At 42.2% G+C, this 26,110-nt stretch overlaps 1 protein-coding gene across 3 annotated transcripts in view; it reads right to left on the minus strand.

Moving 5' to 3' along the window:
- The window catches only part of IGF1R (insulin like growth factor 1 receptor), a 171,297-nt gene that overhangs the window by 22,182 nt on the left and 123,005 nt on the right, over window positions 1–26,110 (minus strand). For 2 of the 3 annotated variants that reach the window (XM_021552605.4, XM_085588922.1), the window contains exons 3-15: window positions 22,206–22,518; window positions 19,600–19,745; window positions 18,006–18,150; window positions 13,603–13,817; window positions 11,534–11,660; window positions 10,059–10,297; window positions 9,428–9,595; window positions 9,050–9,254; window positions 4,623–4,909; window positions 3,055–3,191; window positions 2,596–2,755; window positions 1,476–1,581; window positions 60–130 (exon numbers count right to left, since the gene is read on the minus strand). In XM_021552605.4, coding sequence (XP_021408280.1) covers window positions 60–130; window positions 1,476–1,581; window positions 2,596–2,755; window positions 3,055–3,191; window positions 4,623–4,909; window positions 9,050–9,254; window positions 9,428–9,595; window positions 10,059–10,297; window positions 11,534–11,660; window positions 13,603–13,817; window positions 18,006–18,150; window positions 19,600–19,745; window positions 22,206–22,518 — 2,319 coding nt within the window. The remainder of the gene's footprint in view (window positions 1–59; window positions 131–1,475; window positions 1,582–2,595; window positions 2,756–3,054; window positions 3,192–4,622; window positions 4,910–9,049; window positions 9,255–9,427; window positions 9,596–10,058; window positions 10,298–11,533; window positions 11,661–13,602; window positions 13,818–18,005; window positions 18,151–19,599; window positions 19,746–22,205; window positions 22,519–26,110) is intronic. The other variant, XM_021552606.4, reaches the window with a different exon arrangement.

Consider the following 26,110-nt stretch of genomic DNA (forward strand, 5'->3'; position numbering starts at 1 on the left):
AGTCAGACACCAAGAGAACACAGGGCAGTAAAGGCATCACAAGTTAAGGTCACACTCACCATCTGAGGCACTGAAGTACTCGGGGTTCACAGAAGCATAAAGTACTCCATTGCCCAGTCTGTCACTGTTCCTGTAGAAATACTGGGGTTTATTTCTTTTATCTTTAAATCTGAGTATATTTCAGACCATCTCTTCCACAGCTTTTCCACCACTTGCTCAACCACAGAATATTATTTACTGCATGTGGAGTTTTTCAGACAAAGGGACAAACTGAGATCTTATCTACCTGACATAATCAATGGGAACGCAGTCCGGAACAGTTTGTCAGGAATTCTGGAGTCTTCTCTATACCAAATGAGCAGCAGGAAAATGTAAACACAAGGTACTTCTAGCTGCCGGGTAAATTTCTTTTAAGAATGGCAACTATATTTTTATACAACCAGGAGAGAATGAGAATGCTCTTTACCATCATCAGCTCTGCGACGAGAGTGAAGTTTCTTAGCAAAAGTGGGGGATTCCATTCAACTATTTCCCAAGTGTTTATAATACTTTATTTTAAAACCACACAATAACACACCTCCCAATTTTACTGGGGTGATTTTCAGAATAATAAATATAATAAATGCACTTTGAGAGATTTTGCAGGAGACAGGCTCACTGAGAAAATATTCTTGCATTAGAACAACAGTTTAAAACAGGACAAAATTATCAGGAATTTCACCTAGGAGAGCCTAAGGAAGGCAAAGCAGGTGTTGTAATCACCAGAGACAAAGCCCTGCCTGGAGAGCTTGAGCAGAACTGGTACCACTGTCTGCAGTACTACCAGCAAATTAGAGCTGGAAATCATGGGATACCAATGAGCATAATTAATGTGAAAGTAATAAAAAACATCCACAGCTAGGAAGTGGCAAGACTGAACATTTGTACTGCTATTAAGTTCTCGTTATGTATTTCAATGAGATTAAAAAAAAATAAATCATTAGCTACAAAAAACAAAACTGAAGAAAACAAATTACCAGAATAGTCCCAGTGATAGCTCTCTTGGCCAGAATATAATTTTTTGGGTGGATGTAAGACTTCAAAAAACCCTCCAGAATTTGAAAAAAATCAGATTAACTTAAATGGACCTAAATTTTCATAATTTATATTGACACATATTTCAGTCAAATCTTCTTGTTATACAGGTCCAGCGTGTACCACCAGTGCCTCACTGATATGTTCCTCACAAGCCTTCCTCTTCCCAGTCAAACATGATACTGCAATAAAAACCCTCTTCATATCTCCAGCAGCAGCAGCCAGATGCTGCTAACCCTAAACCACCTCCTTTTCCATGCCAACAAGGCAGAATCTACCTCAGCCTCTCAACTCCTCTGAATGTCATTTCTCTTTTTAATTTCCAACTCGCTCCATGGGCACGGATTTGAAAATAAACAATTCCCCTCCTGCAGCTTTAAACACCAGCACATGGAACTCACCTCTTTTTGTTAACGACATAGAGCATTACCAGCAATGCCCCAAGGATGAACAGCAGAACAATAGGGAGCACAATTACCAAGTGCAGGAAGTTTCCATAGTTTGCTGCTGCAACCAACAAGAAAACAATTGTATCAGAGTTTCTGTAAAACCTCTGTTAACAAAGAAACATTCAAAACCCACTCAGTGTATTTCCATACAGGGAAGAAATCAAAGTTCTCATTTTCTTGTCTGATGTGGAAAAATGCACTCGGAAACCCTCCCTGACTGCAGATGAGTGAAACAAGAAAGCAGACACTGAAAGGCATTAATTTTGTACAGAACAGTGTCTGTCTGGGCTTTGTTTTCACAAGTTATGCTTAAAGGACTTGCATTCCTCAGTGAACAATATCCAATTGTTCACTTGAACATTCACCTTTTTTTCCACCTTTTGTTCACCTCGCAGCTGCTTATATTCAGAACATACATGCGCTGCTCTTCACTTCAAATTGTTCGAAGTTCAGCAACCAGAAAACCAAAAAGGTATAAAAAGGTGTTGCTGCAGTTTTCTGGGGATATACCTGCTTTACAACTAAACACAGAATGTCTTAAAGAGGGTCTCTGTGGTCATGTTCTTCCAAAATATCAATTTACTCCCATTGTCAGGACCAGCATCACCCTTTGATCAGGACACTTTTTATCAAATGTCACTCAGAACAGGTCAACCTGCCAGCCAAAAATCTACACAAATGATTTGTTTCTCCAATTATTTTGCAATTTTAAGCAGGTTTGCCTTTTTGCCACAGGTTTTGTACATGGCAGCTCCCAGCTGTTGTAGCTAACATCACATTCCCAACATAGCTGCACATCCCAGGAAGCCACAGCAGGGTGTTCACAGTCACACCTGGCTGCACCTCTCACAGACACCCAAAGCTGCAAGGAAAGGACCACACCTCACATACCCCTCCTGGTTGTCAACACTTGCCAAAGAAATGGACCAGAGAAGAGCTCCCAAAGAACCATCAGCAAGTCAGAGGAGAGTTCAGAGGCAAGAGGCTCAGATACCCACTTACATCAACATCAGGAATTATTAACAAGACAATTAACCCCCAATTTGACAGAGACTATAAACATTTGTCTTACATTTGGGCTGCACATAGAAAGAGATGGGCTCAGTCCAGGACCCATTCCCAGCTAAGGAAGTGGCCTGAACTCTGGCAGAATAGTTTCCAGGGTTCAAGTGAGTTAGTTTAGCTCCTCCAAGCTTCTTGTATTCCTGTCTGGAAACACATTCCCGCTTCTCCTAGAAAAAAAAAGCAATTTACACATGTTATTAACTTTATATTATGGAGAAAGCAAAATAGCTGTAGGATAAGCTCATTTTTATAACTAAAAGCCCCACCTGATCAGTTTTACTTCAAACACCATAAGGAGATATGTGGAATTTAAGAACTCAAAGGAAATGAAGGAAAGACATGATGGCAAGTGCTGGGTGCCTGAAATCACAATTTCTGTTTGTGCAGCACTGCACAAAAGCATGTTAAGAAAGATCCTTTTTTGTGTATAAATTAAGAGTTATGAGCAGTAATGTCAAATCCTCACCTCACCATGCTGCCCATATTTGATTTCATACATCAGGATCAGCCCATTTGGATTTGCAGGCTCCAACCACTTCAGGTAGACAGTATTTTCCTCTTTTGCTTCCCATGATACCGTTCCTGGAATGTTGTCTGCTCCCTCTGTAAAATATTTACAGGTGATGTGAGAACAACACCTATGACTGAAACAGGAACTTCAGCAAGAGTGGAGGAAAATGGAAGGTTCACAATATTCTTCAGGTGCAAAAGCTCAGCAACAAAAGCCATTCAAATCCAGGGAACAAACTCCACTGACCAAGGGCCTGCTGGAGATTAGCTCACTCTGAACTACTGGTTCCCAGAAAATCAGTGCAGAGCACACAGCTCCACCAGGCATGGGCTCTGTGTGCCAAAAAACCCTGGTTATTAGCACCTGATTCTTCCTTCCTAACCCCCCCAACATCAAAACAGTGCAGGGAGCTATTCCCACCAAATGGCTGCAAACAGCTGTAAACACACAACATCTGCCCCACTGACAGCCTTTTCCTAAAACTGTCATAGGAAATCCATCCCCATTTAAAACAGAATCTCAGCAGCAATTCAGGAACTGCTTTATCCCTGTTTAGTTCCTAATAATTTTGCGTGACTTATTAAAAACTTAACAGGACTGTGAAGCACGTTTCAATCTGGACTGAAAAAACACCACCTTCTCAAAGATCTCAAAGATAACAGAAGAAAACGGGATTGTTTAGCTTTTAATTTTCAGAGCATGAGAACACTTCTTTCCTCTTCTCTGATCTCACAGATTTCCATATTTCCTTGAAATAAGCAATACTTTTTGCCTTTTTTACTGACACAGCTGGATCTGGATTATGATAGCCTTTCCTTCCAGAAACAAAACAAAATTGCTACCATTCTGCATCCAATATCCCCAGACATCTGCTGGAGTCAGAAGCTCGTTGCTGGATGCATATGAGCTTACACTAAAATCATCTCTATTCTTCTCAGAAGTACAATCTGCAAAAGTCCCAAAGACGAGCACAGCATTCAGTGCTTCCTATTTGAAATAGTCTAGAGGCCAGGGAATGGGCACAAAGAAACACAGTATTCCTCCTGTTCCCAGGCTGGACAAATGCATGGTCGTTCTGTGACAGAAGAAACATTTGGCAAACATTCCCACCAGCAAAACTCCAACATCTGCAAACAGTTCTGAGCAAACACAGCAAAACCAAACATTAGCAGAGAAATGTTGCTGTGGCCCTATTCAGCACACAGGGAGCTGAGGAACAAAACCTTTCAGCCCACCATGTCTGGGGGTCTCACTTCTATTGCTGGGAAACAGAGCCTCTCCTAATGATCCTGGCAGTCAACTTCTCCCTTTCTCCAGCTCCTAGCACAGACTCAAACACATCACTCGGTACACACACCAGTCAAGGATGCAAAACAAAAAAATCTATGCAGCTCCAATTTATCCTACTGCATGGAATTTTTTTTACTGTACCCCAACGTAATTCTAAGTGTTTTGGGAGAGCTTGTCCCCCCCTGAGCTTGCTCTCTGCCCAGGAAAGGCAGAGCTGCCCCGTGTAAGCATACCTGAGGGCATCGTTCTGGCAAACACGAAGTTGGAGGCGCTGCAGCCGAGCGTGTCGGCCTCGTGGTTGCAGCTGTGAATATCGATGCGGTAAAGAGTGAAAGGCTGGAGATGGGAGATCACAGTCCTCTCCTTGCCATCCACCTTGGTCTCAAAGAAGGGATATTCCACCTCGCTCTCCTCCGTGTCAGAGGCGTTGGTGAAGTGGTCGGTCCCGGTCGCGTTCCGGCTCCGAGTGGCCAGGGTGGCGTTGGCGATTCGGAACACGTCCCTCCGCTTCCGGTCAGGCCTGGGAGCAGACAGAGGTACAGAAAAGGGCTCTTTAGAGAAAATCCACTTCTCCAGCTTCAGGAAAACTGTGCCAAACACCCCAGCCAAACAGGCAACAGCTGATAAAAAAGCTAAATAAAGGAAACTGCGAAACAAGAGGAAAATTTTCTCTAAATCTGAACCACCATATGCCAGCACATCTCATGTCTCTCTTTTGGTCAGGAACCAACCAAATCTCTGAAGCTCACTCTGTTCCCTAAGATGAACATGCAAACTTCTGACCTCACACAATAAACGAACCAGCAAAGAACAGATTCAACATTATTCAACAAGCATCCTGGATTTGTGTTTCAGCAATGCTGATGTTTAAAATAAAAATCAGATGCTAAAGGTTGAAAGGGTAGGGGGGAAAAATTGTTTTGAAGTTTGCTGGATTAGCAAAGGAAGATGAGCCTACTGAGAGTTAGCTTTGCAGTTGTGATGAAATTAGAATGCATTGCACTGACAGGAGAAACCTTGGAATGCAGCTGAAGGCCACGAAGGTTCACCACCACTCCGGTGGTCATCTGTGTGTCTCTGCTTCTCTCACCCAAACAAAAGCTCTGCAAATCCTCCCACGTAAGAAGACTCAGTACTAATATTGTGTAGAGGCAAAAGTTCAATGAGCAGCTTTGCCTTTACAGGCATTAGGGTGAAATTTAGGCAGCGTTAAAAAGTTGAGGATTTACAGCCACACCATTGCCTCCTCAAGCCCAGGGAACTGTCGTAGTGGACAGCCCCAAGTGACAGGACAAGGATCACTCTCAGAACCACATGGATCAGGTAACCAACACCCTGTGGCCAGACACTGGACCTGTCCCTTGGTCCTGCCCCAGATCTGAGGCTGTTCTGTACAGGAGCACCAACTACACAGGGCAGCCTGGCTTTACTGCTCCTGCTCCTTTGACTCCAAGGGCTGCAGGAATGCCCACGACCAGAAAGCAACACCCCAGGGGAGATAAAGGAGAAAGGTAGAAGAGTCACACTACAAAACTTATTTGGGCTTGGATCCTACCCCTGAAATCATTTCACTGCTGCCCCATGGAACAGGTACCAAGGGCATGAGGTCCAACAGCTCTACCAGAGAGCAAACTACAAACCAGGCTAATGAGGCCTCCCTCGAACACACAACAGGGGGAAAGATGACTCAACAGGAGAACTTAATTCACTGTCAAATATATCATCTGAGTACATGCAGCCACAGAGCACACTGCAGAGAGAGCCAAAAACAGGCTCACTCAGTTTTGAAACCTTCTGGCAGAAGTTGGATGAATTTTTTTTTTAGGAGCTCACTAGAAAAATTTTCAAAATCCCTTTACTACGTAGTGAGTAGTCGTTTTGACACTCTAACCACCATGTAAACCACGTCACAGAAATAAACACAGACAAGAAAGAATTTCCTAGGTTAGCAACAAATTGTTTAAGCAACACCCAAGTGAATATCTTGTCAGTTAAGGTAATTTCATAGGACATAAGCATTTGTGCCTTGTCTACACTGGTATCTATGGAAGTTACTAAACCTATTCACCCTGCTTACAATGTGTATTGATTTACTGCTTTAGCTCAGTGGAAAGAACAAACTTCTCATCAGGAAAAAGTTGGATTCCTAGCCCTGACCTGATGAACATTTGCACACATTCTGTGGTTAAAGCAGTGAAAATAAAAAGTTTGTTTTTAATCAACCACAAAAGCGTGTGCCAATGCAAGAACCCAAAAGGCCTGACTTTTCACTGGTTTTCTGGGATGCATGGAGCTTCAACTATTTGGTGGTATCTGGGGGTGGAAGAGGCTACAGCCCTTCCTTGTCTTTGGAGGAAAAGATAAAGGAACACAAAACTTGTTGGGGAAAACTATAGCCATGTCAGGAAGAGAAAAGAGCTGCAGGGATAACCACAAGGCAAAAGTAATTAAAACATCATGAGATTTGAGCTCGGTGCTTTTCCATCATGCAGCTTCCTGCATTCATGAAATGCAGAGATAAAGACAAAAAACTAGTATCCAAGGAAGTAAGGAAAATTCTCGAGATAAAAACTTGAAAAATCATTTATTCTATTAAGGGAGAAGAAGGAAAAGAAATGCAAGAGAAAAATTAAAAATAACACTATAAAAAAATCAATCAAATAAAAAAGATTTTTTAAAAAAGTTGGGCTGTTTAACAGCAAAGCTCACTCTTTCTGTATCTCATGGCAATTTTATTGCTCAGACTACACACAGAGCCTGTCCCATCCTGCTCATTTGGGAAACAAAAACCTTGAAGAAGAAACTCATTCCCCTCTGGTAGTGAGTGTTTCTTCAAGACTAAGCAGAATCCTGTCTGAAATGCATCACAGCACTAATACACATGAGGTCATCCAGAAGTTGCACAAGAGATTAGATCAATTGACTTCTTAAACAATCTTAAAACCTCCCAGTCAAATACTTTCATGCTGTATTACACACAGCAACTCTTTCATAATAACCTGGACACAGGTAGAACACTAGAAATAAATACTCCTATTGAGGTTTACACTAACACATTAATTAACTTCTCCCTTGGGAAAGAGAGAAAAAAATGACATAAAGTAACAAGCTGCTTAGATTTGTCCCATGGAGATGTCTCACCAGCTCATAAACTTTAATTTCCCTGACATACAGTCTCTTAAAAGTTGCTTGGCTATGCAGCTATTGCTGAGCATTGTCCCTTATCTGCTCCTGCTGTTACAAAACACCCTAATGGCAGTAATTTAAGAGAAAAGGACAAGCTTTCAGGAAATTCTCTATGAACTGATCAGTTTATTTGTTACTGAGTTCAAGGTTCTGTGAGTTTTCTTGGAGGGGGGCAGGACTGCAAAAAAATTTAGGAGAAGACAACACATTCTGATTTACAAATGACTGGGGAAACAGAAAAACTTCCTTTTCAACAGACTTTCAAGTTGTTTACACTTGACTCATGGCTTTCAAAACTCCTCGCTGTGCATTTCATGAAGTCCAAAATCAGATGTTGTGATTTCCCATGGCTCATGATTTCCATCATGATCAGACATGGAGGCTGCAACTTCCCTGTACCTGATCTTGGCTGCTGCTTCTCATCATCACTGCACAAATGCTCAGTGTGACCCAAACACAGCTCAGATAACATACTTCACACCTCCCAAGAGAGGCAGGATTTAGCTCCTCATTTTTTGGATAAAGCTAAGAAGCATTGCAAATAGCAAGGTCTCAAGGCCAACAAGTCAATCCAACACATCCTTGAATAAAGGTCCAAAAAATCACAATGGAGAATGATATGAACCAGCATCAATGAGCAGCAATGCCACACTTTAGAGCTCTCAAACACAGGATTTGACCACAGACTTCCCCTGCCAGGAGGGAGAATGAGACAAGGTGCACCACTGAGGTCTAACAGTGCATTAAAAACTGTAACACAACAGCTGCACACTGCGTGCCCTGCCCTGCATCCAATCCCCCAAAGGAACGACAGCTTACCTGAAAGATAAATTGGAAACTCAAGGATCAAAATCACCAATTAATTCAGTAGGATCTACTCTGTGTAGAGTATCAGCAGCACAGAATCATTACAACTCTACTTAACATGTAAGCAGGTGTTTATTGTGGGAGAGTGGAAATATTTAATACCTCTCTGCAGTGCTGACCCAGGAAACACACAGGCCCTTTGCAATTAGTGCAGTGAGAAAAAGGAAACCAGTTTCAATTCTGTGAGGCAGCTGTGCCCTTAATTTCAAAGATAAATTCAGATTAGGAGCACAAGCACTTAAATGGTTATTTAGAGAAAAATCACATCTGAAGCCCTCTGTCTGCCTCATGTTGCTCGTCTCTGAAACCCTTACAGACAACGAGCTCCTTAAGTGACTCTTGAGTCTGAAAAGAAACCATCACTGAAATCCTTGATCAATATAGGTAAGAACCCTTACTTATGGGCTAGAATTGAAAGAAAGAAAGGAAAATTGGCAAATAAGAGAAACTGCAAAGTAAGGCTGGGGATTGTCTCACATGAAAGGAAAGTGTTTCAGTGTTTCAGTTGTTTCTGTGTGCTTTCATGTCCAGGAAACCTCCGCTCTAGGGAATGTTAAAAGATGGAATTATCAGCCCTACTTCCAAAGAAGCGTCCAAAACCCATTACCTGGGGACAAAGATGGAGTTATGAAGGAAGTTCTCAAAGACTTTCCGGTACTCTGCTTCCTCCTTCTCCGCCTGCTTTTCTGCCTCTGTCTTGGGACAAGCACAACAAGGTCCTTTTTCTCCCCCACAGCCCTCTGGCTTGGTGGGCTCAGTGGCTTCTTCTGTATCAATGGTCCCATCAGCATATCTTCGAATTGGGACTTTATCTTGAAAGGAAAGAAAAGAAACAGAGCTGGTTTCTTTCTCTCCAGATCATGGACACAGCAACAATTCCTATTTACCCATCCCCTCTACTGGCTGTTATTTAGCTCTTGCCAGTGAAGAGCCCTGGCAGGCAGAGTCCCAGGCATTTCAGCACAAGAGCACTCAGCTCGCCTACCTTTGGAGCAGTAATTGTGTCTGTACAGGTAACTGTCCTGAGGCTGCTGCTGCCAGCGCACAATGTAGTAGGAGAGGTTCCCATTGGGAAGAGAGGGAGGATTCCATTTCACAATCAGCTGGGATGAGGAGTTGGATGCTGAAATAACATCCAGGGGAATGGATGGCACTAGAGAAGGAAAAAAGAATGAAAAAATAAAGATATTTAAATCTAATATAACCCTAAATGTATTTCCATGTAAGCTGTTGAGTGAATCCCAATGCATTTCTACAGTGCAAGGAGAAACACCACCTAATTTCAAATAAAGGATTTTCTACTTATGCCAACAGTTAAAGGTTCAACTGCAAACAAGTCCCAACCCAACATTGTACTTAAATTAATCTTTACAATGGAACAAAGCCTGTGATTCTAACTTCATAAACCTCCCATAGTTCCTAATGAAAGTGATATCTAGAAAAACAGTTTTAATTCAAATTTTAATCCTACTTTCATAATTAGTGAAACTGCTAGCACTATGCATATCATCTGCACACAAAATTTTATTTCTGTATCAACAGCAAAACTTGCACAATAATGCACTAATCACACCTGCAGCATTATCAACCTCTCACCCCAGAGTCCAGCATCTCACCTGCAGCATTGGTTCGAATATATATAATTTCACTTTTTGCTCCATGAATATGATGATTTTCCATCATTGTGAGTGTAACAGCCTTGACATAAATGGCATACTGAGTCCAAGGTTTCAACCCCTGCAGCAGAATTCCAGGATTGTTCTCCTTGTTTGGTGGCAGGTCAACATCAACCATGTTCCAGCTATTGGAGCCACAGGCATCTTGCCCGTCATACTCTGTCACATTTTTGAATGGTCTGAAATATTCAAAGAAAGTAGCACAAATATTTATTTTCTCCCAAAGATTGTCATACACATATGAGAGTGCCTCACTTCAAAGTTGCTCAATGAAACAAATAAAGCTTACTTGTTTTCCACAGCAGAATATACCAGGAAAAAAAAATCTGTATTTCCAAGAAGTACAAAATTCAGAGTTCAGTTTTAGTCATGAGCAATAAAGCAACATTCTCCAAGAGAACACTATATTTATCTTTTTTTTTTTCACTCAAAACAGTCAGTGAAATGCTTCAGACATATTTAGACTTTAAATAAACATATATTAAACAGAAGCAACTCAAAACAGTTATTGATAGTGGCCAAGCTTTTTACCATAAAGAACCCAAAGTTCCAAGACTGGCCTTGACCAGTCCAACGGGCTTTTTACCCTTTTATTTCTACACAATACAAACACATTTATACAGTTCTACTTTTCAGAAGTTGCAACACTGGTGCAAGAGCATACAAACTCTTGTTATTAATATCTGTAATCTTGCCAGAGCTGGCTTCTTTGTAGAACAACACAATGACCTTTTTCAAGTGATGCTGGACATGAACCATTTGTGCTTCCATGTCTTACATCTTTGCTCCATGTATCATTATCAGCATTCCAAACCTCCCTTTCACATCTCCACACTGCTTGGACAGTTATTTCCGTGCTCATTTGTTGTTTTTTATTATTTTAAATCTGAGCCATTACAAGGACATGCTAAGGCAGAGGCATCTCCTGAGTAATTTGGATTTCTCCAGTAACTGCCCCACACTTGCATTATCAAGAGATACTAATGCAGGAAATTACCAAAGCTGTACAGTCTAAATAACCCCAAACCCTGAGCAGACAATTTATCCACGTGGCAGGGCAAACTCCTGACCTGGGACGCCCTCCAGTCAATACTCTGACTACAGAAAGCAAGTATCTCAGTAAACATGATTACTTAGGAGGAGCTCCAAATCAGACCCCTGAGAAGAGCCAAGCCATCCACCTTTCTCTTTTTCCAAATTTGAAACTTCCTGATAGATTTGCAATCCATTTGTAGGACTCATTCAAGCCAGTCCTCTTTTTAAAGGAGGCTTGTGCTCCACCAAGAAAAGAATCAGAACAAAAGCAGGACTTGAGGAAGAAATACACAAACTGGATGAGCCATCCCCACTGTAGGAACAGAATCTTCTGCTCTCTCTTGGACTGCCCTGGTTCATCTCTGATGACATCTACTTACGCCTCTTTGTAGTAAACGGTGAAGCTGATGAGGTCTCTGTAATCTGGAGGGCGATACCGCTCCCATGTCAGTTTAATCCGGTTCTTGAGCGTCGTGTTGGAAACAAAATGCAGAATTTTGCTTTCACCTGCAATGCAAAAGGACAGGACATGCCAGAGTTGGCATCACATCACCTGTCAGTGTTTTTTGTTTCTTAGATACTGGTTTTAGCTAAGGAGCCTTTCCAGTAGCACCTATGACACCACAGGATACCAACAGCCTTTGCAGAGCTTCCTCTTTCCTCCTACTACATTTGAGTGCGTAAGGGAAAGCAGTGGCCTTGGCAATCAATTTAAAAAATGCTTGAGCCATTTGTTATTAATTTTTTGAGGTGGATTTTCTTTTAATACATCATCAGAAAGCTCTTGAAAACTACTTCATTCTCTCCCTGAGGGAGGAATGGAAGCCCTGTTTATCCACAGGACTGGTTTTGAAAGCCCTGAATTCATCATCCGGCTCCAAAGCACGTGCAGAGCAGTCACTGGCCTCTGTGTGCTCACTCTCCAGGACAACTTTTGACAACTACCATTTGTTTTTCTGGAGACTGGACAACATGGAAAAGACAAAGGAGTTTACATTCCTATTCATCAGAGGCTGGACCAAGAACTCCAAAACCCAGTTCATATACAGCACAACCATTTGATGGCAGCAACTTCCAGCTACTCTTCTGAACAGACCTGGATGGAAGCCCACAGCTTTGAAATGAATGGCTTCCCATTACCAACTCACTGAGCTTTCCAACCCAAAACAAAATAGCATTTTAAAAACTTAATTCTTGGATGAAGAAATTGTGTTCTGTCAACTGTGAGCTGGTTTCTAATGTTCCATAGAAGTTCTGAAAATAAAGAGGTTTTCACCCTCGTGTACACTGGCACTGTTGGTGCTATCTTTGCAAAGGCAGTTGAGCTTTTGTTGATTCTTTTGCCCTTCTCAGAGTCAGAAAGCTTTCTGTACTGGTTTCTTAAAAAAGCAGGCAGCAGCTGGCACTGGCCTCAGTGGTAGTAAGGCCTGGCTGTGTGTCTGTAACTCCTCCAGGACTGCAAGGCTTTGCCCTATTGAACGTGCAAAGAATGGAGGGTGCTTACAACAAGGATCTGGGCCATCTGCGTGTGCATCGTGCCCAAAGAGACATTCAGCAGACTACGTGTCCCAGTTTTGTAAGCACCATCCACAACAAGGGGACTTGACTTATACACAAGATCCATTTTAGTTTACTCAGCTCCAAAAACTCTACGAAGCAACCAAAGGAAAAATGCATTGCCAGTTTTAAGGGTTTGAGGTGAAACTTGTAGGCATTCTTCATTCCTAGAAGAGAGATTGCTTTAAAATGTCCTGTTACACCTGCAGACCTGATGTGCAGACCACCAAAGCCAAGAGAGGATTTTCCAATAACCCTAACCATTGTAGAATCCAAAATTAAATGCAGATACGCTCAGGCTTAAGAATATTTCAGAACATTAAAAAGTGTTCTCAATTCAAAAGCAAGTAATTTGAAAATGAAGCAGAGCAAACTAAGTTTGAAACAAGCATTTCTAGCGACCAGGTACAAAATTTGGCAGGAGCTTAAATGAAGTTGAATGTAACAGACACAATTTGTTTTGGTGTCCATGGAATTGTTATTCAGCAGTTTAGTATCAAGAAAGAATAAGTATCAGAGAGGGGAAAACCCCTATAATGATGCACAAAGGAGACAGAGAAATTGCTCCTTGTTGGAGACATCAAACTACTGGATTTCATTTCTCATGCTTCTATTGTTATCTGCTGCTGTCACAAAACAGGGCATGTGGGAAGAAGTCATCTCCTACAAGTGGGTTTTACAGATGAAATAGGTAACCACATCATTTTCCACTCATGTAGAGGTACCTTCACAGCTACAGTTTAAAGCCTGAACAAGCAGAAGGCCTGAAAACCTCCTGCAGATCCTAAACTCTAAATACTGCAATGGTCAGCAATGTGTCAGCATGTTGGGTTTGCTCTTGTGACAACCGCCTATGCAGCTGGCATTGGGATTTTTTTGTTTGTTTACTTACAAGAGGCTCTCTCCCCATTGTTCCTTGGATTTATATCTCCTTTGCTCTGTCGTCCCTTGGTTCCTGAAACCTCCTCCATACGGTAAATCTCAGAAACACACAGTTTAGGATTAAATGCAAAGTACATTTTCCCCTCACTGATTGTCAAGTTATGATGGTTCCAGTCCCACAGCTGCTGAAGATTGTGGTTGTCAAGCACGTAGAAGGAATAATTCCTAGAAGGAAGTTTTTGAAGAAAAAATACTCATTTTAATTCACAGCTCATTCCAACAAAGAATACCTTACTACAAGAAAACTTTGAAACACTCTATTTGTTTCAGCAAAGAGCTTTCTTCTCTTCCATGGAGCAAGTTAACCTTGACTGTTTAGGGGGCGAGGAAATGAATGTGACACAGGACTCCAAAGGTGACACCACACCATCTAAACCCCACTCCAACGTGTTTTAGGAGTTGTATAGGAGTGCTATGAGGAACACACAAATTTATGTCTTCTGAACAGCAGGTCTCTACACTGGATTTTCCATTTGGTGGCAAATGGGAAGCAGTAACCTTAGATACTTTATGGAAGGAAAAGCCTTCTGGAGTTTTGAAAATAAAACAGTCATTAACACAGCTCTTGCTTATGTTTACAAAAACAACTCTAAAAGTTTGCATAGTGAGGCTTCCCAGCCTCTCTGTTCTACCTCTTGGCCCTATAAAGATTTCCTACATTGTGCCAAGAACAGTTGCACCTGCACATCAAAACCCAACAGCAAACAGTTGTACTGACTGCAGAGGATCCACACTTCAGAGCACAGAACTAAACACAGGCAGCTGTGCTGAGCCCACTCCCTAAGCACTGCCCTGGAATAACATGCGCATCCTTTATTTCCACAGATACTGTACACAAAGCTGTATGCAAAAGGCCTATTAAATATTATGAAAGCCCTATTAAATATTATGAAGAAATTCCTGGTACTACTCAATTGGGCTGAATTGGGGAAAAAGCCATACATGCAACAGAAGCAAGATTGTAGGCTCTACATCAGCTGCAAGACAACACCTGCAAGGACACTCATACTTTAGGATAGTAGAGACAAGAATGCACTGGGAAATGAGACAAAGGTCTGTGTAGCTGATGAACCTAAATCAAGATAACCCACCATGGCAGCATTTATTTCACTCTGCTGGGAAGTTCCCCCATCATTAATTACAGCAACACAAAATCCACTATTAACACTATGAAGCCCATCTTACATTGCTAAGCTCTTGTCAACAGAGCTACACCGGGCTTTCTACAAACCCTTCCAACAGAGTTTCTGCAGGGAAATGTGCAAACCAACCATAGGGTTAATAAAAATCTGCCATATTATTACTCATTTATGGTTTTCCATCAATTATTCCATTTTAAATTTAGCATTAATTCCTCCCTCACCAACCTGAAACAAAAACTGTGCATTCTGGCTCAAAACTGCACAGATTTTCCATTTCTTGTAATAATGTGAAAGAAAAGTTGTTTCTCTTACTTCCATCTGTCCTCTAATTACCCAGGACTTGATTTCTAATGAAGTTGCTATACCTGGTACCACTTCACACAGATGCTGAGAAGAATGTGCTCAGTTAACAAAGAAGCAGAGACATGTTTGTGCTTTAAATGCATTCTGCCAGGAGAGAACAAGGATGTTGAAGTGCCTGTGGGATTTCACAGACATCACCAAATCATGTGTTGATTTGAAAGTACCACACCTTAGTGAAGTTCAGTGTTTCCTTGTTTGAAAAGCTAAATATAAGAGCTTCTGAAACCTCCATACAAACCCAGCCTCACATCTCAGTGTACAAGCTACCCAACTTTTTCAAACTTGACTCACACAGGCAACTGAGAAACCTCCCCCAAAATCAGGGCCGAGCTGAGGAGCATCCCCATGGGAGCCTGCACTGCAGCCAGGTGTCACCACAGGTCTGGAGAGTGTCATTCATTCCCCACCCACCCTCGGCACAGGGTGCATGCTCTGCTGGAATGCTGTGGTTACATCAGTCCTTGCTGCTCTCCTGAAGACTGTCTGAATTCACCACACCCTGACAATAATGATCCCAGGAAAACAAGCCATAAATTCCTCAGTGAGGAACCACACAACAGGCCTGACAGCTGATGCCTCTGCTTCAAAATGGTGTAGAAAACAGGGGGGAGGTTGTTTTGATTTTATAGGCTGTCCCCCAGTTTGCTGCAGAGGTTGAAGCACAACATCAGAGCAGGTCAGTGCCACAAATGAAACACCTCCTCAGTCATCATCTCACTTGCTCCTGAAGGCCACACACTGCTCATTTTCCAGTACCCAAGCTGGGATGCTCTGGGATGTGCTGCCCACACACCATCCATACACACAGCAGTGAACACAGGGATCCCAGCTGAGGATGGTGGGGCCTGGCAGAGTCAGCACCAGATGAGAACATAAAACCCTGCAACAGACACTGAGACCCCTCTGGCAGCACATCTCCACCTCAGTTTCCCTATTTGCAAGGAGAAATTACTTTCTTGCTGTGGAAGCACGTTCACTACAGACATGGTTTTCAAAAGAGGCAATGAAAACTCTAAACACGAACAAAGCAGATTTCCCTCTAAACTTTCCACTTTCTGTGATAACCAAGGCAAGCAACAGCAACTGAATAAGGACCAAAGAACATCTGAAGTGCTGTTTTGTCAGTCCAGTTCAATAAATAAAAGGACAGTGGCTGTGGGGTCAGTCACGAAATGAGCAACAATCATAATTGACCTTAAGTTACCCTCTCTGTCACACCTCAAGGCACTGCTGACACAAACAGCTCTTGTTCCAGCAGCCCACTGCTTTCCAGGTTAAGATCCCACTCCTTGTTTTTCATAGTTCTGCCCAAGTAATTGTTCAGGCTCAGTCCTTCCTTGTCAGGTGCCTACTTCCACCTAAGTATTTTCGGACATTTTATTTAGACTGTGGTAATGTCTAAATTATGCCAAGCATTTTCCAAGCAAAGAGACTGCCCCTGGCCCTTAGTATGTCACTACAGTAATTTCCTAACACAGGGGAATTTTAGCACAAGGAGCTCTTTACCATACATGTGTTCACCTCCCCACTCAGCCCCGTTTTCTTCTTTAAAGCTGCACCTACTTGCTTCTCTGTTTGGGAATCTGACTGGTAAACCTCCCGTTTCCTCTTGGTTCAGCTCTGTTTGCTGACAGACAAGGTACTATAAACACAATCACTACCTGAGACACAAAGCTAAACTCAAATTCAAAGAGGTCAAGGGAGAGAAGCAAAGACAAGTCAATAACTGCAGTGCCTGTGAGGGCACGGCCAATCCCACGGGATCTGCAGTTGGAAACAAACTCCACGGAGCCAGTGCCCTTCCTGGGCACACAGCATGCTCTGCAAGGACAGCAGGCAGAGCTGCCCTCGCACTCACGCTGTCAGATGCTGGAATTTTAACTATTTAAGGCTGACAAAAAGACTATCCTGAGAGAAGGAGGAAGGCTATGAAAAATCCCTGTTGCTTTAACATTATACAGTCAGGGCAGATGTCAGACATGAGCAACCTTTCCAATGACCCTCACATTTCCTGTGTTCTACAATTTCCCCCAATTCTTCATTTAATAGTTCTGTCATTATGGAGGGGACTGATTTCTTCCACAGAACACTGGTTTAAACTTGGGATGGCTACTTGATTTGGGATGAGAAAGAGCAAGACAGTTTGCTGGAGGACCCTCGCCACACCTCAGCATACACACTCTGCAGGAATAAAAACTTTTGCCTTGAGAAACTTTCACCATAACAGGAAAACAGAAGTTATGTGCAGCAATAAGCATCACATGGTGAGTAATTATAGAAGCAATATAATCCACAGCAAACATTTCAAGGGATCAACTTTTCCTGACCAGTCTTCTGCATGCTTAGTAGATAATCCATGTAATGCTAACATTTCAGGGAGCTGCAAACAATTGCAACTTGCACTGTTTTTCACTTCCAGTTGCACTCCCTGGCCAGTAAAACTCATATTTTCTTTCAGCTGAGTTCTCCACAAAACCCAACAGTAAAGAACTACAAAGAAATCCAGTTGTTTCTGAAGATGCTCTTTTCTCAAACAGAGCAAAAATAACAAGCAAAACTGCTTTATTGATGTAAAGAATCTATCTAGAAAAACCTAAAGTGAAAAGCAACAGTAAAGGTACCATAAAATACTTGTCATATACTCAATATAACATGCTGATTTGGACAGTAATGCAAATGAGCAATGCTATGCAGAGATGCTCAGGAGGAGAAAAACACTGAATAGTGAAAAACACTAAATTTATGGAAGAGGCAACTCCATAAATGAAAGTGAATGGGTTTTAGGAGACTTATTCTCCACAGCTTTGTACTAAAGTGAAATTGCAGTCACAAATATCTGAACACTTACCCATCCACCTGTTCCTCTCCCAGAATGTACCGCAGGTTCTTCAGGAAAGACAGGGAGACCAACGCATGGGAATGACGAATCTTCACATATCCTGTTACTGTCTCAATCAGACCCATAAAATTCTCCAGTTCTGAGGCAATGTTATCTACAGCGAGAAAAAGATAATGGTTATTTTAACAGAATTCACAGCTTTGACTAATATTCTGCTTTGTGCAGCATTAGCTCAGTAAAAGAAAATGTTTGTACTTGCTACTTTTGAAAATGAGAGACACTGGTTTTCCTCCCCCAAAACAGTTGCCTGTGCAACCAGATGGTTGAAGGGCAAAATAAAGCCACAGAGTAACAGTGGGAAACCAGTCTTGCTTTTCCATCCTGGAACACCTGATTTTTCCATGGGCATTGCCCTCTGAAGCCAGCACCAAATGGTGAGCCAGCACTCTGGCAGGGATGAAAAGACCCTTGTGTAAATGTACACACCATGAGATGGAATTGCTCTCTAGATGTGGAGCAAAGGTCAGGCAGAAAGCTCCACTGGAAAGCAGAGAATGAGATTGAAGATAAACAGGAGAGGGTATGTTCCTCATCTGCTCTGGGCCACAGAGCATTGCTTTCCATGACCTGAAAAGGTACAAAACTGAACCAGTTGATGAAACAGCAAAGATAAAACCATCAGGAAATCCTTCTGCCATGGATCATGTTCCAGACAACTCACTTTCCCAAGCCAAATAATTTGATGCTCTTTGGCACTCTAAAATAATGCTTAAATAAAATAAAAAAACCCACATGCTTGCCTCAAGTAACTGGAACATCTCCCCTAAGGGAAGATTGTACCTGTAGCAGTGTTACCACAAATTTAAAAATCTACATGCTGCTGTAACTAAACCCTGGAACTTTGATTCAGCATGAGGTAGGGAATCAAACAGATCCCAATCTTTCAATCTTATTCATCAAACTAAAAGTGACCTTCCATAGGGACATACAAGTCCAATAAAAACTAACAGCAATTTTTACTCTGCTTTTAAGAGCTCATCAACTGTCAACACCTCCCTGGCTGATGAATCACTGCTCTGACAAATTTAATCCATTGCTTGCTCAAGACATGTGACAGAAGTGGCCAGCTCACTAATGCTGACCATCTAGCAGCATAGTGTTAGGCTTTATAAGAGCTCTCAGCACTCTGGATTCCCTGTTCTAGCAAAACACCACACCTTGCCTCAAGAAATGAGGCTCTGCAGTCTTACAGTGCCACGTGACAAGTTATTTACCTATCCAGATACAAGGATTTTAAACTTTTCCACCTTCTTGGGCCTTTATTACTCCTTTGGGACCACTGCTTGTCTAACTGCCTAATCCTGGTTCCTTGTCCTGCCAAAAAACCTAACAAAAATGCCAGCTTTCCCCAGGAGCTGAATACCCAATCCACCCGCGTGGGGCAGGACAGGGCTGCAAGGGCCAAACCAAACAGGAGCACTGCTCTGGGCCTGGAAAGCAAACAGCCTGCTGAGTTTTTTCATGTTCTTATCATTACGCTGACGACAGAAGGAAAAACGTGAAAAGCCTTATCGGGGTTCCGAAAGGGAGGGCGATCACTTACTGCCACGGCGGATGTTGATCAGCAGATTTCCCTTGAGAATTGTGCATCCCTGCAACATTTGTGCTGATGTCACCGAGTCAATGGTCTTTGTTTTCCCATCCTCACAGATTTTGGGGCAAGGCCCCTCACAAGGGCTGCAGAACATGCTGTGAGGAAAGAGGGGGATATTAAAAATAAACAGTGATATGCAACTCTGAATACACAGACTGCTCTGAGTTGAATTTTGGAAGATAATTCCCTCTAAAGCTTAGGCAAATCCTCCAGGCCAGAATGAAAGCTGCCATGCTTGTTCAGGATACTCTTGCCTGCTGCACTCCAGAGAAGCTGGAGCATTGTACCTCATACAGCGGCCCATACCCATAGTGTGCCAGCTTCTGGAAGGCTCTGTGGTCCTTCCAAAGTCAAAGGCACTTCAGGTAAAACCCAGCGCCCTTACAGCTGTGCATTTCCTCCAACTGAATTGCTCCCCTCCCATTTACAAAGGCAGCCTCAAAGTGCAGGGAGGTTTCATGCTAATCCAAGCCCAACCTCACAAAATAGGCCAGCCAGGAACTGGAGATGGGAAAATACTGTTCACATTCTTATAAAGTTGTCTGTGTCCATGTCCATAAACCAATATTCAAAGCTCTGCACTGGGGAATTCCATGTTCCTAGCCATTTAACTCAGAAAGACAAGTGTGGGGACAGAGCGAGGAGGGATGTGGAGAAAGTGAGCAGTCAATTAGTCACTACTTCTTACAGCTTAAGAGGCATTAAAGCAGCAAGTTGAAGGAAAGAGAAGATTGTGTCTTGATGCAAGGACAACTAATTGGCAACAGAAATCGGGAGAGGAAGGCCAGAAGTCTAAGCAGGTTCAAAATGAGTGATATAGATGGAAACATCAAGAAATACACACCCCCAAACACAGAGCAACCAGACTGCCAGAAGCTGGGAGGCAACACTGAAACACAGGCTCATTTCTCCTTATAGGCATTCAGATACATTTTTAGCAGCCAAACTCAAACAGCAAGAACTCAGCCTTTGGCTGCAGGAGCTTTTTAAATGCTCCATGTTTTTTCCTACATATTCATCTCAAAGTTGGACACTTCATGTGTGCACAACACAGGCCCTCTGATCACTCTTCCTGGTAAATGTCTTTCCTCGTTGAAGGTAATTTTTATTTTCCAATTTATTCTAGCCATTTTACTTAGTATTTCACAATTACTTACTGCACCTAGTATCACTTTAGAGAGGAAAAATAAGAATTACAAAAACCCAAACCCAGCTCCAAAGACAAAGGCTTCTGCTGACAACACTGACGGACAGAGACTTACTATTAATTTTTTTTAAAATAAAGTGAACCCACTTTCCTCTGAGGCATAAAGAAACGTGTAAATTGGTAGCAGTTTTCCATGCATAAACCATAAGAGAAAGAAGCTCCTTTTCTAAGTAGTAAGCTCCTATTTCAAAATCCTGCTCTTTAACATGCCACAAACCACTAAAAGCTGCAGACACAAGAAAGAGGATTCAACTAAATGTACAAAGAATGCTGGAAATGCTTTCCATTTGCAACTATTTGTTAACAGCACCTCTGGGGAACAGAACATTCACTAGACTTGAGTTACAGCTCCTTTCAATGTCTGCAGAGAGCACAACACCGAGATAAGACAGGATGGCCGCGCACTCCAGCGTAAGCGGCTCAAACAGCTGCTACTACAAGCTCCAGGAGATAACAAAAGCTGCATTTCTCAGGTGAATATCTGGATTTGGGCAAAGGCTGTGTTAAGTTGCTTGTATCCAAATGCCAACTGGAGACTGCCTGGAACAGATGGATGACACGCATGCAGAGACACACAACTGCTGCATCACCACAATCACCTTTCCAGAAAACACAGCAGCCTACAAAGATCTTTTAGCATAATACTGAAGCACTACAAATTTTAGAACACTGACTATCCTTTACTGAAAGACCATGATTTCCAAGGGACAGTAGGCAACGAAGGCTGCTTGCTTAAGCCACTGGAAATTACAAAAATCACAAGCAAACATTGCTCCACCTCTTAGAATTAAATAACAGGAGGAGAGTGACACTCTTACAAGGAATTATTCTGTGTGATACTGTTGGCTGCTGCATGATTTTTGTCACCATCTATATGATTACTTCTTTCTAAAACACCATTTTTATCTCCTGGAAATAGTGAGAAAAGGGAAATGAAATACACTGAAGAATACACATGTCTAAAATGCAGGCACACATAAAGCAAATAATATGCACGGCAAGATAACTCCCTATGGCTTGTTTTGTGTCATAATGGTCATCAGCCAACTCCAACCTTGGGCTTCACACTTGCTTTGTTACTCTCTACTTGAAGACCTGGTTCTGCATTGCATGAGCTCCTCCAGCCCTTTGAAGAACCACAGCCCACTGACATTGCACAGGACTGCACACACCCATCAGGTGGATCCCTCATGGAAAGTTCTAAGCTTCTACCAGGAAGCCACCTAATCCCCCACGGAAATTCCCCCTCCTACATCCTCCCCTCTACCCCAAATAGTTTGCACCCCAAGCTGGCCCTGAACAGGGAGTGGCAAGCCCACAGGGGACAGGCAGACGGAAGCCGCGTTACCTTTGGCTGCCGTTGCGGATGAAGCCCGAGGGACACTCGGCCATGCACTCGTCGTTGTGAATCACGAACTTCTCGTACTCGCTGGCGTCCGTGGCGGGGACTTTGGAGCAGAACTCCCTGGTGACACAGCGCCAGCCCTCGAACTTGTAGGTGTTGGGGGGGCAGGTGGGCAGGCACACGCCCTCGTAGTAGTAGTTGCGGCAGGCCACGCACGCCGTGTTGTTGTCGGGCGCCGTGCAGCTCCCCAGGCACTCGGGGTGGCAACACTCGTTTTGGTCTGTGCAGGCTCGCTTCCCACACGAGCTGGGGCACACTGCAGGACACAAAGAAAAGGAGCATCAGCATCACCTGCTGAGGGTGTGGCACTAAAGGAAAACTCTGCTCTATGCGACTCTGTGGTGATTCATTCCGTGCGATCTAGAGCATCTCTAGAAAAGAAAAACAAACCCACTACTGTAAAAAATTATGGTTTTCTCAGCTTTAGTTGCCTGAAAGTATCTTTTTCTCAGATCAAATTTATGACATGAACCAAGTAAGTAAAAAGAAAACTGCTGAAAGCAAGATCAACATAAGGATAATGGAAACAGGCAGTACTGGAACCTATTCCATAGCCCCAGTATTATGGACAATTTTTTTTTTGGCATACTGACTTATTGTCTTTCTAAGCATTTCTTGCCTTTCCTATCTGTACTTCAAATTGGTCTTTTATTGGCAAGAAAACAAGCTTCCTTCAAAACAACTTAATTACACTTGTAGAAGGAAGCACTGATCTGTGCAGCACACATGGTTGGGCTGACCCCAGTGCAGCATCCCAATGTTGCTTATGTGTGCAAAATGCGGTTTAATAAAGTATCAAATCATCATCCACATCAAATACCGAGGAATTACGGAGCTACTATTTTCCCCTGAAGAGCATAACAGTTCTGCCTTATCCTCAAATTCTGGGTTCACAGAACAAAATATGAAAGGGAGGGAAAAAAAAGGGGTACAAATTTATGGAGACATTTGTTTTATGTGAAAGCGTTTCAGCTTGGAAGACACGAACAAAGAGCAGAATCCTCAGCAGCCGAGCTCACCACTGCTAGATCAAAAGAAGTGGCAGCATTATATTTATGTAACAACAGCATTTTGATTACAGCACTCTATGGCCTTTTAGCCACACGAGTCGTGTGCCAGAGGCTCTGGAAACACACAGATTGCAAATCTGGTTTGCATTAAGTAGCTGTTTGCCACTTTCTAACTTAGCTAAAACACTGTATCAGTAACAACAGCAGCAAACTGGATTTCAGTGGTGCCACTACAGAGAGATCCAAGTGAAGCAACAGACATTTAAAGTGAATGATTTCAGCGGAAAGCAGAGAATCAGGAGAGAAGTTAACATCCCAAAATGACCATGCAAGCAGCTGATGAAATTCCACACAAGTTCTTCACTGTGATTTATCTCTCAGTTTGCAGCTACAGTATTGTTTTAATGCAGGACTAAACACTCTAAAATTTTAACGCCCTCCTCTTCCCACTAAGTCCAGGCTTTGCAGTTTTTACAGTCCCATTCAGCAGAACTCCACCACCTTGACACAGGACAAAATGCTCAAGACTGCTATTAGGCAATAATAATAACAACAACAATAACAATAATTCCCCCACAAAAACAAACAAAAACCCACAAAAACCCGCTTGCTCACAGCTCTGCATTCAGGATGTTGACATCTTACACTGACTTCTGATTATAAAGAGCCATTTTCTGACAGCTTTAAGTAGTGTCCACCTTGAAAAGGACTTGTCAAAATGCTATTGAAGAATTTTGCATTTCTTGTCAGAATGATTCTATATTGACTCTGATTAATTTTAATCACCTTGTTTTGAAATAGATGGAGGGGGGAGACTGTGAGAACAAGGAGGTGGGACCATAAGCACTGCTGGTGCCTGCTCAGGGACCACAACTACTACATGAAAACCAAATTAAGAAATTTTTTGCAGAGCCTGTAAGACTACAGAGAGCAGGAATGTAGAGGCAATCACTGCTAAATAATTCATTGTCTGAAGATGCTGATGATTTTTTTTCTTGAAAATAAAACAAACCATATACACCAAACCCATATACTAAAATAAAACATGCATGCAGGCGTGTATTCTCTTTTTGACTGTAATCTGCACCAGTGCAAAAGAAGTCTGCCCAGATGCCACCTTAGTAAGGCAGCACAAATTGCCTCGCACCTTACGCTACACAGGACTTGCATCTGGCACTACTAAGGGATTAAATAAAAAAAATAAATCAGTGTGTCTTGCTAGCAGATGGACTGCTGTGCTGAGTGGGTGCCAGAACTCAGATTTCATGTGGTAGCTACATTTCCAGTTCAAAGCCCTACTAAAAAAAACCACACACACCCCACTCTATGCCTCCACAAAGTTCATTACTGGATGTATTGATCAAATACATGATGTCTTTGTTTTCATCTGAAAAATTTGCTGGGAAACAAACACTGCTGCACTAAGTATTGGGATAAACATAGATTAAGTTTATTTCATTCCTGGGAAAGACTCCTGTATTCCCTTAATGCCTCTGTCATTCATGAGCAGTCTGCTATAAAAATAGGATTCCCTGCATCTCCTGCTAAATCTGCTGACTCTGGTCTATGGAAATATAAATTGGAGCACAGAAGGATGCACAAGTTCACATGAAAAAGGCAATCAGTGAAACAGGTTTACAAAACTATTGTAATATTTTAATCACAACCATTTTAACGTGAACTTTTGAAAACTTTATAAAGATAATTTTTTAAAAGCTCAGCAACCTCGCTTTTTGCTCAGTCCTATTTTCTGCTTGTTCTTGCTAACGTTGGCAGAGTTTTCAGCCTGGAGACAATACGGGCATCCTGTTTCTTTGAAGAGGCAGAACAAGAACTTCTGTGTGTGTGTAGGACATATTATCAACAACAAAAAAAGCCTTATCTGCCTTACATGCCAGCTCCCTCAGATATCCCTGTTCTAAAAACCTTACTAAACAACACATGCTGACCTCACAGTCCAGACCCATCTATTCTCCCCCCACCCTCCTGCTAGTTGGGCTCCTAGATTTGCACCAAAACATGTAAAATGCAGGTTCCAAAGACTTTAGCCAAAAAAAAAAAAAAAAGTGCTCTGCAATACACTCAGTAACTTTTTGACTTTATTCTTACATTAGAGGTACAAACAGGAGAAAACAGTGGGCTGACATTTGGGGACAGAACTTATCAGCCAGGTACAACAGAGTCTCAGAACATGAAGGCTGATGACGATAGACAAAAAAAAAAAAAAAAAAACTACCCTCGGAACAAATCCTTGCTGACAAGTCCAAGGGCAAAAAATGCTTAATTGTCATCACATGGAGATACCAAAATAATGGAAAATTTCAGAGACCTTGGAGGGCAGCCATGGGAGGAGGAAGTCAAAGCAAGATGTGGAGAAGGGCAGACCCTTAAGCACTTTAATAAAGACATGATGGAGGCCTGACTAGACCAGCATCCATTTACATTTTAGGAGTGAAAGAAGTGTCAGATCTTCAGAGAAAGATAGTACAAGAGTATCAGTAACCACTAATCCAATTTCCCAGAGCAAAACCAACAACAGAACTTTCCTTTTCTATCCGTACTTCACCTTCTGATTTCTTCAAATGAGTTTTCCCTGCCAACAAAACATTCACTAGATTTTCCAAATACTATTAAGATACTGTGATCACTGATAAAAAAGAAAAAAAAAGGCAAAACTTTTCAATCCAAGATGCCTGTTTACTAAGCAAATCAGATTTAGACCTGACATACAGCAAGGGGACACCTTAAAACAAAATGCAAGAAACATCTTAGAAGCTCAAGGAGCCCCAAGAAAATCTGACTCAGAGACTCATTATCCTCAATTAAAACCCCCAAGAT

The sequence above is a fragment of the Lonchura striata genome, chromosome 10, assembly GCF_050655825.1.
Source record: "Lonchura striata isolate lonStrDom1 chromosome 10, ASM5065582v1, whole genome shotgun sequence".
Lineage (NCBI taxonomy): Eukaryota > Metazoa > Chordata > Aves > Passeriformes > Estrildidae > Lonchura > Lonchura striata.